This window comes from Varanus komodoensis, unplaced genomic scaffold (assembly GCF_004798865.1).
Source record: "Varanus komodoensis strain SLA01 unplaced genomic scaffold, ASM479886v1 scaffold34_1, whole genome shotgun sequence".
Taxonomy (NCBI): Eukaryota; Metazoa; Chordata; class Lepidosauria; order Squamata; family Varanidae; genus Varanus; species Varanus komodoensis.
This window is the reverse complement of record NW_025335854.1, coordinates 6,231,159-6,247,857: the sequence shown is the minus strand read 5'-3', so window position 1 is coordinate 6,247,857 and position 16,699 is coordinate 6,231,159. Positions and strand designations below refer to the sequence as shown.

The 16,699-nt window shown below is 49.3% G+C and overlaps 1 protein-coding gene across 1 annotated transcript in view; it reads left to right on the top strand.

Annotated features, from left to right (window-relative positions):
- The window catches only part of CACNA1E (calcium voltage-gated channel subunit alpha1 E), a 228,082-nt gene that overhangs the window by 167,322 nt on the left and 44,061 nt on the right, over positions 1-16,699 (top strand). Inside the window, 4 exon segments of the mRNA XM_044439166.1 lie at positions 936-1,065; positions 3,877-3,936; positions 7,381-7,487; positions 11,123-11,134. Of these exon segments, the coding sequence (XP_044295101.1) occupies positions 936-1,065; positions 3,877-3,936; positions 7,381-7,487; positions 11,123-11,134 (309 nt within the window).

The following is a 16,699-nucleotide window of genomic DNA, read 5'->3' as shown; positions in this document are numbered from 1 at the left end:
TATGAACATGAATAAATAGACATAGATTCAAATCATCACTCAGCTGTTGTTTTGGGTTAAGAGTTAGAGCTGCTGCTATTTCTACTTAATTTCAACCATATTTATGGATTGTTAAAAATAACAAAAATTATCTGGTCAGTTTCTACACATTCGTGCATACATATGTAGACATATGTATCTGCCTAACCTACTTTACGGAACTGTTGTAAAGATAAAAACAGGAAATTCCTAGGAATGCCAGTGAGCTCTTTAGCTTTGCTGATAAATCCCACAGGGATGGAAAGCAGTATATAAATTTTAATAATAAATGCATGAATACTGAGATCCAGGGGAAACGTGTCTGGCCACATCAAAAGGGAAAGCCCCGTGACGATGGCAGAAGGACCCACATGCGTGCCCTTTGTTCTCTGAGAGAATGCCGTGACGTGACCCTGGTCTTCCTTTGCTCCCCACTGTGCGCCCCATCTGTCTTAGTGGGGTGCAGTTTATTGCAAAGGGTGCCTGAGATTCAAGGCCAAGCTGTCATACTGGGAAGCTGGTCCAGCACGGCAGATGCTCTCGCTGAAGAATGCCAGTGGGTTTCTACGGAAACACAGACTCGGAGCGTGCCATTCGCATCCCTCTGGCAAGAGAAATAATTATTCTCAAAGGTGAAGGTGGCGTTCGACAGAGACGGACTCTAAATGGGGAGTCAACCATGGCAAAACGAAGAGACTTGGAAACATCTGTTTTAATTTTACCCTGGAAGTTTGGGGTGGGTGGGGAATTTTCCTGGGTGTGAGGGAAGGGCTGGGTGTGAGGTTGGCGGACGTGCACGAGAACGACCCTGAAAAGTTTCATCAGGCCAACTTCACCTTTGACGGTATTTTAGATGGCTGGAATTGTGTGTGACCATCGGCAGTTTTGGTGACCGCTTCGTCTCGCTTTTCTGACAGGATCCGAAGGGCCTGCCATTACATCGTCAACCTGCGCTATTTCGAAATGTGCATCCTTCTGGTAATCGCGGCAAGCAGCATCGCCTTAGCCGCGGAGGACCCCGTCCTGACCAATTCGGAAAGGAACAAAGTGATTACTCTTTCTTGACCGTTCTGCCTTGCCGCGAGGGACTCATGTAAATGAACGCCAGCCTATACGCACATACCCACGTTGCAGTCCAACCGAGAGTTGACCTGCATGTTCAGGAAATGCACAACTCTTGCCTGGCTGAGCTATTTCAGATTGCGCTTGGGATTTTCCTGGCGTGTAAAAGATGGTCCTTCCCCAACCATCTCCCTGGCACACCAGTACCTAAATGGTACAGCCCAGGGGAGGTTGTACCATGCGATTCCTCCGATCCTGTGCCACTGCTCATAGCAAGAGGTGGAAAAGCAGCATTGCTCTGCTGTCGCAGTTGGAAGTCTTCCCACGGTGGTTCTTGCTATTCCGTGTTCTTTCAGTTTATCCTTCTGAAATTATTTCTAGGCCACCTTTAATGGTAGAGCCTGGCTTTTGCACACACAGGTGCAAAAGCTTGTCTTGACCATCTGGCCTTCGGGCCTGTGGTTGCCCAGGTTGGAAGTTCTCACAAGGCCCACCTCCACATGCATCAGCCTATGGAGTAATTGCAGATTACTGCATGCTGGGAGGAAGGTAGCTGTATCCGTCCACTCTGAGGCAGCCCTCATGGGCAGGGTGGCTGCCACTCACCAGGCCCACCAGCTAGGGGCCAAGTGAGACTCTGCTGGCCATGGTCCGCAGCTGATGGACCGGTGAGTCCAGCCTTTCAACTAGAAAAGAGAGGAGATGCTGGGGACAGGATAGGCCAGTATTTTCTCAGTGAAGAAAGAGAGAGCGGCCAGAGCTAATGAGCTGTGATTTAAAAACCAGGTGAAGCCAAGAGGAAGCATGGTGAAGGCTTTTTGCATCAAACCAGGACAGGTTTCCGAGTTGCATGAACTAGGCTGAAGGCACGACCCGGAAGGTGCAATGAGAATCGGGAAGCTTGGCCTGCTGCGCCCCAGCCTCGGGTTCCCGGAGGCTCTCCTGGCTGCCGTGCCTCGTCTCCTTTGGGTGGTGGTGTGGCACGGGCCCTGCTGCAGGCCCACGTCCTGCCTGAAGTTGGGGGAAGGCGATGGATGAACAGCGAAGAAACAAAATTGTGTTGAAGAACAGGACACAAATAGCCGGGGGGAGAAAAAGAAAGAAGATGGAACGGGAGGGGGTAGCTGAGAGCAGGGACGGTGGGTGGGGATGCACACGCTTCTTATTTTTACCTTCTGTACTGCAGGAGTTGGAAACATTTGACTTGCCTTGCTTTAAATATAATAAGGTAGCATTTGTACTGCTGAGCCAGCTTGGTGCTTGGTCTCAGCTTCCTGTCTCTGGTCCTAAAGGCAGTAATTAGTTAGCCACTGTGAGCAGCGAATTAGCCTGGAGGAAGTCCTGCTGCTGGTGGTGCGGGCAGGGTTGCCTAGGAATCGGGAAGTCACAGCAATACCGTTCCCAAAACCGAGGCTTCCGGGTCATCTGTTCCTAGACACAATGGGAAGCAGGCTTTTGGAAATGGCGTTTCCCAGCTTGATAGCAAGTGGGTTAAAAGGATATGAATGCTGCCTGTGTGGGCTTGACTTCTGGCAGTTGCCGCTCGCACCTCATAGAACCTCTGCAGCAGTCGCTTCCGGATGGCCTCAAAAAGAAAGCGGGATATGTCAGTGGCCACGCGGCTTCCAGTTCCAGAAGCAGTGTGCCTCTGTAGACCAGTTGCCGGAGAAGAGGAACAGGAGGGCGCTAAATTTTATTCATATCCAGCTTCTGGGAATCCCACTGAGACATCTTGTTGGCCTCTGGGAAGAGAATGCTGGGCGAGGGAAGCCTTTGCTCCATAAGGCGGAAAGCACACAGCAGAGTCACAGGGAGCAGGCAGACATAAATGGGGAAAGTGTTTTCTTTGGCTTTCAGAAATATGAAGCGAAGCGGGAGGGTCAAGATGCCATTTAAAGAACCCATAAGGAGGGAATGGCAAGAGCATGATAAGTGAGACAGCATTTGTGACAGCAAACGAAAACAGATTTTCCTCCAAGTGTGTTTATACCAGTCCACTAGAGCACTGCACCACTTAGAGGTTACATTGCAGGAAAGATCTTTATAGAGATTCTGCATCTGCGGAAAAACTAGTCAATTAGGTAGATTAACTGGTTCATGCAGAAGAGCTAAGTGTGTAGCTCCGTGCTGTGATAAAGAGGAGTGGACCAGGTTCTGAGATGGAGGGTCCTCCATTTTTTAATTCCACTGCCTCCAGCCAATACTGGCCTCTTCATGGGGCTGAACCACTGGGCTCAAGCAAGCTTAGATGAGCCAGGACAGAGAAGTAATTTTGGACAGATGGTAATGCATGTTTTCGTGTTTTTCCTCTCCTTCAGTGCAAGGATCAAGGTTGCCCTCCCTTCCTCCCTTCGAGATTTCACATTTTAAGAGCTTTGCTGAGCAGATGCATCCAATGCATCTGATGACGTGGAGCGTGTCCATAAAGCCTGCATGATAATAAATCAGCGAGCCTATTTAAGGTGATAACAAGACTTTCGGAGGCGGGGGCTGGCCCAACAGACTTACGCTGCCACCCGTCTGGAAAATCTTAGCCATCCATCATCCCTGCCAGGAAACGATGTTCTTCAAAGGGCCACTTAGATGCATGCCGTGGGAGGGCTTGATGGAAACATGTGCAGATGCTAGTTGGGGCTTCTGGAGTGAGATAAGGTGGCAGAAACACCCCTGTGGACAAGATGAGGCTCCTGACCAGTTGGCTTAAAAAAAAGCTCCAGTGCCTCACTCGGCTGCTGCTTACATATGTGAGAGTGCTCAGCATAAATATCTCCTCCTGCCTCTCGTTCCTCTTTGCAGGTCCTGCGGTATTTTGACTATGTGTTCACCGGAGTGTTCACCTTTGAGATGGTAATTAAGGTAAGAAACCGGAGGGAGTGTTGGCATTAATCAGTGCAAAGATTGCAGGCTGCCTGCTCGAATGAGCACTTTTCCATCCCTCCTCAGCAAATGGATGGCCGAGCCTTGGCGGCTTCCAGGTGCTGCCACCTGCTGGCTCGGGGAAGCATTCTCAGGGCTGTCCCCCAACCGTTTCTCCAGGATCGTCCTTGGTGAAGCATCCTTCCAAAAAACGGGGCATGTGCTCGGGACTTTGGTCCCAGTCAGGCCTTGCAAGAACTTGGAGCCACGTCTTGGGGTCGCTGCGGCTCTCTGGTGGCCTCATGGACCTTCTTGGGCTAAGGAGCATGCAAGGGACATCTCGTGCCCTTGCTGAGTGAGAGCAACACCCCCGTCCGGCTCTTTCCTCCCCCTCTAAAATCTTGCCCTTCCTGCCAGCCGCCTTGGGCAGTGCGGCTTGGCACCTCCACGTACACCTGCACATCGCAAGTTGCTCCCTGCTCTGTCCGCCCTTCCTTTGGCTGTGCTTCCTTTACTCTTGCAGGCCTTCCCTGGCTTGCCAGCCCTGCTGGTCCCACTTCCTGCTTCTCACCTGCCTTAATTGTCCAGGCGCAGACTGCAGTCTGCTTTTCTGACTGGCAGCTTGCAGGCCTGGGGCCAGTTTTGTGGAGCCCGTGGATAAAGATGGCAGGTGCACCCTCTCCCTCCATCCCTCTCTCACTCCCTCTCTTGGAGTTTGTGCAGAAGTCCCTGATGGAGGTGACTGCAGGGACCTCCAGCAGTGCCCCAGAAGCTCTCCACTCCCTGCCTTCTTCGAAAGGAAATGGTTTTTCCTAAAATTCCTGAGAAACATCTGGAGAGTTTGTTCCTGTCCTTTGCTCCCTTTCCAGGCTCCAGACTTGCTCTTTGGAGGGGGCTACTGCTGAGGCGTATGGGAACATAAAAAGTGGATTTCATCCACAGTCTCACTGTCTCTGCCCACAGCCGAGTCTCCCAAAAATCAAAATGCGCTCTCACTGAACTGTCGGTGTGATCTCGGTTTAGACTGACAAGTTCTATGAGTTCCTCCTTGTGGGTGGAGAGTGTTGGCCCCAAGGAGAAGAGGATGCGAAGCAGTTTCTTGAATAGAAAGATAAAGTCGGATACACCCCCTTTCCTTTTTATTCCAGCAGAACCTTTTGCGCATCCCAGTAATGTCTCAAACGTTACTCCCACAGAGGAGAACTTCTAAAATTAGGCACCAGATTGGTGCTTGGGAAGCAACATTGGCATTTTTATAAATGTCTGGCCTGGAGGCTCATCTACCTTGGGACTGTTTCCTACGAATGCCAAGCAGATATGGATTACATATGGTGTCATAGGCCTGGGGAGGGAGGGAGCCACAGCCTCTGTGCCCAAGAAAAGTCCTGTTGAATCAACCTGAAGGACAACCTGGTTGATCAATTCTGTTTTCAGCAGAGGACGACTGGAGACTTCCAGTGGAGCCACGAACAAACCAGTCGCCACTCAGTGACTGGAGTCCAGAGCAGAACATCTCTGGACCCTGAGCTTCCATTTAGCCAACATGCCTACTAGCTATCTGCAGAGGCGTCCTTGATCAAGTTGCCCAAATAGTCCAGTTGTGGATAAATAGTTCCCACGGCCCCAGAGGCCCTCCACAGCAGCTCCTACATCCTTCTGTTTAAACAAGAGAAAGAGAAGTGCTCCCAGCTTCATTTCCCACAGTGCTTTGGGGCCCCAACCCCAACATGCATTCTGTCAGGAACCAGAGGAATTCTGGGTAAAGTAAGATGGCAGCTGCAGACACTATAATTTTGTCATGGTTTCTTGCTTTTTTTGCTTCAGCTCTACCACTTTCCCTGTCGACTATGTCCAACAGATGTAAGAATCTGATTCTAAGGAGTTTCCTCCAGGGATGAAAATAGCATAGGAGATGGAATTGTCACATGTCTCAACAGCCTAGTAACAGCTCCATTTTTACACCCACTCTGCTTTGGTTCAAGCCAAATAGAGGCAGTTAGTAGTAAAAGTAAAAGTAAATAATAACAGGTCTTCGCTTTTCTATGGTGCTTCAGAGTATTCAGAAAGCTTCTGCAGATATTATATAAGCAATCCTCTAAGGTATTGTTTTGTTTTGGACTAACTGTGAGTTCAGTTTTGTAAAAAACTTCATTGATATCAAAACGGGCCTGCCTCTTGGTGATTGCTGAGAAAACATGGTTGCAAGAGGGCTGCAGGAGCGCCTGTTCCAAGAGCGCTGATTCACTAGGAGCAAAGACGGTCTCTTTGCTCATTGGCCCACGGGATGCTCAGCAGATAGCCAGCTCTGACATACCATTGTGCGTAGGGGTGGGCTGAAGTGAGATGACGTCCATATCTTCCCCACCCCACTTATGGGGAAAAGGACCGGGACAATTTCTCAATGTGGGGAAGGAGAACTGGGGAGAATTGGGGTGCTGCTTACTGGTGGTGAACTGGTAGTCTCACACTGGTGGTCTTAACCTTTTCACTCTGATAGGGGCACCATTAGCCCGAGTCCAGTTCAAGGTGCTTGCTTGCTTATTTATTTATTTGGGATTTTTGTATGCCGTCCCATTCGCATAAGCCTCGGGACGGCTTCCAACATCATAAATAAATACACATACAAATGGATACATATAAAATCTGGATACATCCTGGCTCAATATTTTAAAACCAATAAATCAAATCAACAATTGTTAAAATATCGTTTGAATAAAAAGGTCTTAGCCTGGTGCCGAAAAACAAATAACGACGGCACCAGGCGGACCTCTCTGGGGAGCGCATTCCATAAGTGGGGTGCCACCGCAGAGAAAGTTGCTTATGTTGACCTGGAAACCCCTAAATGGCTTAGGCCCGGGTTATCTTAGGGAGCGCCTGCACCCAGATGTGCCTACCTGACCTTTGAGGTCTGTGCAGGGGGGCCCCTGTGTGAGCCTCCCGTCAGGAGGTGAGAGGGGTGGCCGCTAGGAGCAGGGCTTTTTCTGCAGCTGCTCCTCACAGCTGGAATGCTCTCCCCAAGGAGGTCTGCCTGGCGCCTTCCCTACTTTCCATTCGGCTCCAAGCAAAGACCTTCCTTTTAAAAAATCATTTTAATAACTAATTGCCATAGACCTTTGTTTTGTATATTTTACTGTATTTTTTGTTGTTTTTAATATATAATACACTATGGTTTTTACTATGTTTATCCTGTGTTGTGAGCCATCCAGAGGTGTTGTGGCACAATTGGGCAGCATACAAATGTTTTGTCTAAATAAATGAATAGTAGCAACACTCTACGCTCTGCCATTTTTCACACACACCGGCTCCAGCGTGGAATGTACCCCGACACAGCTTTATTCCAAAGGCGTTTTGGATGGAGGCCAGGCAGTGGGGAGAAATGGTGGCTGCCATGTGCTGCAGGTTTTTTCCATTCCTAGGACTAAATTGTCCCCACCTTTTCTGCAGATGATCGATCAGGGATTGATACTGCAAGATGGCTCCTATTTCCGGGATCTCTGGAACATCTTGGATTTCATCGTGGTGGTTGGAGCGCTGATGGCCTTCGCCTTGGCGTAAGTGTTCTCCCTGGAGGGCCTTTCCCTGCTGTGCTCAACCCCTTAATCAGAGAAAAAGAGGTTCATTACAAGGAAGTACAAAGAGTGAAAAAGCCACAAGAAGCAGGGCGTATCCATGGAACTGTGATTTGTGTGTGAGCACCCAAATTATGGATTTCATAATCTTAAATCATCTAGAGATACAAACATTTTGTAATTGCATCTACAGTACTTCTGACGCAAATAAAGAAAGATAGAACGTTACAAACGGAGACCAAGGGCCAGTGGGTGGAATGGCCCTGATGGATACCGAGAACCCTCCTGTTCAAATACTCCTTTTCCACACATTCCTCCAACGCAGACTGCTAATTTTTGGCTTCTAGCTGGAACTCTTGCCAACTCCAAGCAGAGTTTTTGGGGTTCTCTGCAGAAGGCACATGCAGATCCAAATGCTCTCTGTCTGCCAACCCGCTATATTTATTTTATTTATTATTTATTTATTAGGAGTTTTTATATGCCGTCCCATCGCTTAACGCCTCGGGACGGCTGACATAATTATCATGCGCATTCGCCTGTGCAGATGATAAGCTAAGGACTCACAAGCCACTGCAGTTAATTGCCTAATTCTCTGGGAAATAACCATCCTGCCTCCAATTCTATCAGGCTGTGTCAGACCAGCAGTCACTGAAGTATCAGGGAACTAAACGCTCTAACGTGTAAATACTAATGGAGTCAGATCCTTATACAAAAGAAGATAAGTCGAAGTGCCCATTTAAGCCTTGAAGCATTCACTCCGCTGCATGATCAGACGGAAGAAAGACCTACAGTTCTTTGCCATGATGGTTTTGGCATCCTGAGACAACTTGTATGGCTTCTTCTGTTTAAACATGCAAAGGATTCCACCTTAAGGAGCACAGGATCTCAAAGAAGTCCAGTTTGCCTCCCACTGAGACAAAATTATATGATCATCATCTTTCTCTGAGTGGATCTTTGTTTCCAATGGCAAAAGAAATCTCAGATCATGCAGGGAATAGTGCTTGGGATGTTAAAAGAGCCTCCATAGCTTGGGTTTTTATTTTACTTCTGTCTTCAGCAATGCTAATCTTCAGAGGACTTCTCATCTGTCCCACATAAAGAAAATGGCTTGCACATAAGTTTCCTTAATTGCACTGGAAGAACTGGAGCTCCCAAATGCTCAAGTAAAGCACCTTGAGGGTGCTCAACATGCCTCAGTTCTATTTTGAGATGGCAGCATGAGTCGTGCCCACGCTTGAAATGCCCCATCATTTCACCCTGAGAAGCTCTGGGTGGAAACTAACTGCTCACCTGTGCCAAAGCAGGCACAGCAAGGTGGTGACGGACCACCAGGTATGTCGTGAACCAAGCACCACCGCTTGACGATATTGTGCTCTGTCGCAGAAGATTTAGGAACCCAGAAGCACGACTGCAAGAGCTGAGCAGGGCTGGCAAGTACGGGGCGTTTTGCTCGGCCTCCATTCCTAGGGTGGCCATAAGTCCAAGAAGACCTGGCAGTAGCTAAGAATAACATGGACCACACTTTGTTCTCTAATCAATTGTGATTACAAATAGCATGCTTGACCGGCCAGCTCTTGGAACCCCTCGTGAGGAAGCCCGGCTAATGTATATTGCTGTCTCTCTCAAGTGTCGTATTCATTATATTTATCGATGGGACAACTGCAGTAATTCCTATCGCTGCTTTTGGAATAATCTCTGACCTTAATTAATGCCTGGTGTTTATATTCCATTACACCTAGAAACAGACATCCTTGGAGACTATTCTGGCACCCACATTTTATGTTTGGCTCGATGGTATTCATCCAAGAAAAGCATTTTCAGCTTTTTGTGGTTTTTCTACTCATTGTACTTCTGTGCTTGGACCTCACCTTTGAAAGAGCTCTTATACAGTTCAGGGTCGTGTGGCCAATGGCATTCTGGATCAGGAATTCCCAGGGTGGGGGAACCAAAGAGACTTTTGACTGAAGGAGCTTTCCAAATTCTATCACCTGCCTGGGATTTAGCTGCGGGACTATAAGGGGAAGGGAAGCTTGTGATGATGAAGTGGACAGTGGAAAGAGGAGGCGAGGGTAGTACAAGGCACAGGACCGCAGTGTTGTGGAAAAAGAAGGGTTGGCGAGGGCTGTGGGGCAGCTTTTGTTAGTCCCACTCTGCCCCTCAATCTGCCTTCTCCAACCTGGTCTCCTCCAGATGTTTTTCACTACAACTCTGGTTGCATTTCCACCCACATATGGAAGCTGAAGTCCAAAAATTCTGGAGGAGACCAGGCTGGAGGTAACTGCAGTAAACATGTGCTGTCCCGTTGAAGAAGAGAATGCTCTCACATAGTCTGAGCCCTGTGTTCACTGAGACCCCTCACCCCACCTCAATTTATCTGTCCCGTCACTCCCCATTTTACCACAGAGGGTCTGAAATTCAGCTATTACTCTTATTTATTCCATCTCTATAAGCCCCACAGCCAAAGCTGTCTGGGCAGTTTACAAAAACAGACGATAAAATGCAATAAAGATAATAAAATCAGAGAAACATTAGACAGTGAAAAACAGAAAATGGCAAGGAAAGAAGGCTGTCGCTTCACCCCATGACATGGCAAGCTGACCCTTTGATGGTTGTTCGATGTTGTTCTTGGAAGCACATGTTGTGCCTTTCAAATCCAATTCGAAAGCAGTGTTTAGGATTTCAGCATCACTGGCTTGTGCAGGTAAGGTGCGAGTCTCTAAAATCTAATCAGTCTTTGTCTGTTTCATCTGATACAGTCTGTGAAACTCAAACCACTTCCAAGCATGTTTGAATGCCATGGCTTCCCTTCACGGAGCCCCTGGGAATGGCATTCTGCGGGAACGCTATGTTTAGCTCTCATCTCCTCCAGGGCCCTGCTAACCTTGGGGGAAAGCCATGGAAGAGCAACCTGTTGATGTCTGTCGTGTGGGTGTCCGTCTTCACTGCCCTGTACTCGCGGTCTGTGTAAGAAAGCCTTGAGCGATGGCCTTGGCCCCGTGCTTAAAGAAAAGGCTTTTCTTGGGAGGGAACGCGACTTTCAGCAGAAGGAATCTTGCCAACCCCTTGGGCTAAAATCTTTCCACACTTGCAGCTTTCTGCCCCGAAAGGACCATTCATCTGGAAACACACCGAGAGCGATTTCACATTGCACCCAGAGCCAAACTGGACATGATTAGGAAGATCTGTGATTCGGATCCCCGGCTGTTGCGTAATTGTACCAGTTCACCGTCCCAACTAGCTGCTTGCTTTGAGGACGGGGAACTGCAGCCTCGCCTTGCTGATGAATGGGCCTTCCGACCCTGGCAGATGCCCATGAGCTGGTCCCCGTGCCCATGAGCACATTGGGTGTACACTGAATTCTAAAAACATAAACTGCAGATTGGCCACGAGTACCTGGAACTGCAGGGAGAGAAGCAAGTGCACGTGGGTGGGAACAGTCTCTGGGACGGCAGGATGGGATTCCTGCCCTTCTCCAATGCAGCTCTTCTTCCAAAAACAGCTGTCCCTTCTCGTTCCTTTGCTCCTTGCTGATGGCTCGTTTCCTGATCTTTTCTGTTTTCTTTCCATCTGTCTATCGCTCTGCCCTTGTGACTGTTCATCTGGGCCTTTACTCACAGGAATACTTTGGGGTAATTATCCTTTTTGTTTCTCTTCGGGGAATACCAGAGAGGGGAAAAGGGCTTGAGAGGAGGAAGCTGCTTGGTTATCTGCCTGCTGCCACGCTTTCCATTCACACAGACGCAGTTGGGAAAAGTGCCTTGTGGCCCCGCCATGGAAGACACAAGAGAACTGCCACTGAGAGAGGGCTTTCTAAGATGTGCTTTGATCCTGACATGTGCTTTCTGGGAGTGTATATAGCGATGAAGAACAAGCCAATTATGTGGGGAAAAGCCAGTCAAAACCTGCAATCCTATTATGCTGGAGCATAGATTAGTCTCAACGGTGTAGCATTTCAATGCAGCAGAATCCCGAACTTCATACGGTTCTTTGAGTACCTCTTAAAGTGTCCATCTCGGAGAAGCCACCATAGTCACCCTGTGTGAGTCCCAAGGGTGTGTGGGAAAAGAGGACTGCTGTGTGGAGTGACTGAGTCCATGTGGGTGCGGATGTGATAGAATGTTTGACCCTTTCTTTCCTGGCATGCCTACTCTATGACAAGATCAGACTGAAGTAGACTGGCTGGCTGGCCTCCTTTCAAGAATGATGACTTCACCTTTGCAGAAGAAATCAGTGTTGTTGTTCCATATAATTTGGTATTTTCTGTCCATCTGGCTCCTCATTTTAGAACCTGGTTCCCAAAAATTAGCACCCTTCCCTGAGGATGGAGGAGCATTTGTATGGAATGCTGTTGTTGAGCATTCAGTGATGAGGCAGGGATGTGCCACTCGTGGGGGAGGGTGGGATCTCCATGGGACAGACGATGCCACTGTGCTGGGCCGGGCCCTTGGGTGGGCTTCTGCCCCTGGCTGGATGTCCAGTGGGTGCTCCTCCAGACGGTGCTTCAGCCAGGAACCTGACAGCATCACATGCCGGCTTTCCTCGGCCAATCCACCCTGTCTGAGGAGCCAGTGAGAGGGAGCTCCTCCACCCGGTCGCCTTGATCAGGGTGGCTCTTCCTCCACAACACCTCCAAGAGGCGGAGCTTTGAAAGGAGGAGGAGCTTCTGGAAAGGGCAGAGGTCTCCTTTGGGGCCGGTTTCACACTCCTGGGGAAAAGGGCAAGTTGCAGAGGCTGACCTGCACTTGAACTCGCTTGTCGCAAGCAGCTCTTATTCAGGGGGTGCCCTTTCGAGATCCGCCAGTGTGGAGCAGAGAGAGGCCACGATCCCAAGCGACTGTGCAAGGCAACTCGGAGGCCGCCTTCCCCTGTAGTGCCGCTGCACGTAGCTTCAGGGACAGTGGTGCCTCCGGGGTGCTGGGGAGGGGGCTTCCCCACAGCCGCTCCCAGCAGGGCTGGCTCCAAAGGCTGCTCCCACAATGGCAGCCCTCTCAGGAGCCCTTCGTGCCTGAATGGCAAGGCATCAGTGCTTCTTACCTAAATCAAGTTCGTTGTGCTTCGCTCAGGGGGTTGGCCCACGGAGCAACGCTGTGACTGCAGTCAAACACGGGAGAATATCCCCTCACCCTCCAGTTCCACCCAGCAGTTCCGAATCGCCCACATCTGGAGCAGTGGTTGCATGTTGCTCCTCCCCTCCTTCCCAGTGGCTGAGATTTGTTTGGCAAGTGTAACACTCTTGAGAGGACAGGGCGGGTTTGTTCTGGTTGCCCCAAACAATGGAATGAAATTCCAAGGAGGTACGTTTTCGGTGACACATTCTGAGAAATATTGTGAGTGTGAGACAGGCTAGACAATGAGGGAAATTTCCCACAGATCTATGAATTGCCCTTCCTTATGTAGAATCCCTACCAGTGACTTCTCGGTTACAATGGAATGGCACAGACACACTCGGGAAGGAGGGTGGCCCGCCTGTGCCGTGCCAAGAACCGGGACAAAAGAGGACTCTGTCTGGCCTGCAATGGCTCTGTAACAAGTTACAGAGAGGGATGCACATTTATAAATTTGCAAAAGAGGTGCGTACTTGACACGATTCATACGAATGGCTTTGCTTGACACACTCGGTGGAGGGTGGGAATCGTGGCAGAAAGTTACTCTTCAGCCTTGGAAAGGTGACACAACTGGCCTTTGGGGACAGGCGCAAGACCAAAGGTGGCGGAAGGGGTGGCCCCCTTTTCAGAAGTGGGATTTTCCTCAGCAATGCGGCAGGGGAAGAATGGGCTACATCTGCCCCCCCCCCCATTGCCTCCTGCGATCCCAATAATTTTCAGCTTTCCTGTCTGCGCTCACACGCAGCTGCTGCTGCCTGGCATTTTGGCCCAGAAAACAACCATTAGAAGCTCTTGCGATTTGTGTTCGGCCAGAGAGAGAGGACCCAGGCAGTGAGAGATGAGAGTTGGCTGGAAGAGCTGCCCTGCGGGAATTCGATGCAAGATCCGCGACTGCATTGCCTTGTCTAGGAATCTGCTGTTTCCCTTGTGTTCTCTTGTACGTCAGTAAAGAGAACAAAATATTATAGATGTCTCCCATCAATGCCCTTTCTCATGGCATTTCGTTCCCTGAGGTGTGGGGTGTACGTAACACTACCCTGAGCAAAATGCTAGGCGCCTGCTTTTATTCTAAGCTGTTGGTTAGCAGGAAGGTCCAGTGTTAGAAGGAAATAAAAGAGCTTGCGCGTTTTTATTCTCTGACACAAGCAGCAGTGGAAGAGACTAAAAAGCTAGCAGGTGTGCAAATAGTTCCCAGACCTGTTCATTGAAATTTGCCCCCATCAAGTAAGATTGACCCCCGCTGATTAATCATGTAATGCCTTCATTGAGTAATGCAGCAATTAGAGAAGGCAGTTCTCGTCTAGTGCTGGTTTAAGGCGTTTTGCTGACGGAAGCAGAGTCCCAGTGGTGCTCTCTCCAGCCCAGGCCGACGCCGTCAGGGTGCTGGCTGCACCGTCCCAGTGCCAGCTGCTTCATCCACATCAGTGTCTCCCTTGTGGTGCTCCCTGAAATAGGTTCCTTCTGTCTGCAGCATCTTAGGGCCGGTCCCATCCTCGCCCTAACACATGGCAGGCTCTTCCGGAGCGCCATCACTTCACCTTCCGCAATCCAGAAAGGCCTCCTCAGCCATCCCAGCTGGAATGCATGGGAGCTTTGTGAGTGTGCTGGTATGAACTGGGAATGCCCCCTTTGCAATGGCCCTTCCTTTCAAAGGCAAATTGTGGAGCGGGAGCCCCCACTGACTACACCTGTCTGTGGTTTTGCAAAACCCCTTAGGTCAATGCATTTTTTAATTAACCTTGGGCAGGATGTTGGAGGAGGAAGCGAACACCAGCCGGCCTGCTGGAAAACAAGGTGTGGGCGGTGCAAAGGGTAACTTCCTGAGAGTGGCGAACTGAAGGAAGCTGCAGGCTGTCCTGCCATCAGAGGCAATGCAGGGGTAGCTTAGCGGACCACCTGCAGCACGGCCGAGCAGAACTAGTGCACGACAGCAATCAGGTATGCGTCCTTTTCCCAACTGGACATTCATTATGCAGTGTCAGATTGCAAACTAGCTGTTACCGTTCAGGAATGCAAACTTGCAAGTATACCAAAACAGTGGGAGCAGGGTATTGCTGTTGTCCACTGACATGTTTTTTTCTTTGTGCAAAGTTGGTCGCCTTTTGCTAGAATGCTGCTTCCCAAGCTCATGAGGCTGGGATCATTTCACCATTTTTCTGTGTGCAGGAGACTTTATGGATAGCTGCTTCCGTGTGGCTGGAAGAAAATCGGGAGGGTAGAGAAGCACTTGGGTGGATATATGTCATGAGTCTGGGGTGGAGGATGGCTTGCCCTCCTGGTGGACCACTTTATGTGGTCTGTCCAAGAAAAGGAGTTTGGACAGGATGCCTCCAATCAGGCTGAACCTCCTGAGACAGCCTAGTCTATCCGGCTGCTTAGAGGGGTTCTGAGCCCTATTTTCAAGGACTTCCTCCTTTCTGCCCTAGAGAAAAAAAAAATAAAAGGTGGTTTGGACTTTCCTTCTCAAAAGCTCGAAACAGCTGACAAACCCCCCATTAAGAATCTGACAACACAAGCACAAGCTCTGTAACCCTGAGGTCTTTCATGGTGGAAAGGTTCAGTGAGAAATCCTTTTTAGAATCACGCAGCCAGATGTCCAACATAGAAAGGAATTCATGGGGGGAAAGGAGAAATTGGAGCTGGTGGAGGGAGCAGGAAGGAACCAGGGAAGGCAGAAATCAGACACATGCACAGAATTCCAAACACGGGGCTAAATAATCAGTCTAGTGCCATGACCTCCTGGAGGAGAGTCTTGGGTTCCACAGCCTATGCCAGATTTCTTGCAGAGACGATGGTCTGAGAGAGAGGGGGAGTATCTGGCCTTTGGTTGGATAGTACCTGGGAAACTCGAGAAGGACTGAGTGAGTTCCATAAAAGAGAGCCCCTCAATGAGGACTTGCCTGTCAGGTGGCCTGCCTAGTAACTCGATAGCCCTGCTTTCCTGATATCAGTGGCTTAGCCAGCAACTCAGGAAATTATCCAGTGGCTGAATCCCCCACCTTAATGAATGCAAATCACATCTCAAAAGCCCAAGGAGGTTGGAACCAGTGGACCAATCCAAGAAAAGTATTACTCTGTGTTTTGGAGGACAAAGACGTGAGATGGAGCTAGAGAAAACCGTTTGGCTTGTCCAGCAGGGAACTAGCTAGACGGATGCTCTGGGATACGTGGAAGATGGGTTGGACTCAGCTTATAATAAGCTGGATCTGCATAGGCTGCAGGCTTATGGGGTACCCAGAGTGCCTTACTGACATCACCGACTCACCTGTTCGTACATAACTTGATGCCAATTAAAGCATCTCAGGTCAGCCGTGGCTTATCTGATACTCACTTTCCGGGAAGTAAGCCACATGCAGTTCAGCGAGACTTCTTTCTAAGCAGACATGTATGGGATGCGCTGGAAGCTGCCTGCCTTTTCACCAACGAGACAAATGCACGCACACTTAAATTTCCCCCCAGCTTCGATGCACAAAGCATGAGGGCTTTAAACATGGCCCCTGTTGAGGAATTTTAATTAGAGTTGTATCTACTCCTTTTTAAATTAGTCGCTAGGTCTCTTGTTGTGGTTCCTATTGTTTTAATCCTTACAAAAGGGGTGCTTGATCCTTTGTCTCAAAGTGACCCACTTTAGAGATTTTCAAGGATACTTGGTAAGGGCCTGGCTCTTTCAAAGGACTCATGTGCTTTCTTTTATTAGCTCCAGACGAGTTCAAAATATAAAGCACTTGTCCCTCCAGCAGCATCATTAGCTTTACATTTTAATTTGTCGGCATGATGTTCTGGTTAGCTGAAGTGTTTTGCTGTTTGAGAACTGCACTGAGCAGATGGACAACAGAGAGTAGGAAGGAGATGGGAGGGGGTGCCCATATGGCTGACCCCGGGGGTGTGCAGGCACCTGTGTTAGACAGAACTTTCTGATACCTGGAGCGACACACACATCAGCTGCTGGTGTGAGAATGGTTTCCTTTGGGAGGGAGGCACCTGTGCAGAATTCACCCTTTCTGGACCAAACAGCTTTTCCTTCCCTGTGGAAGATGGGCGAGAATAAGCATGATTGCAGACCAGATTACCAACAAGAAAACAAGTCCC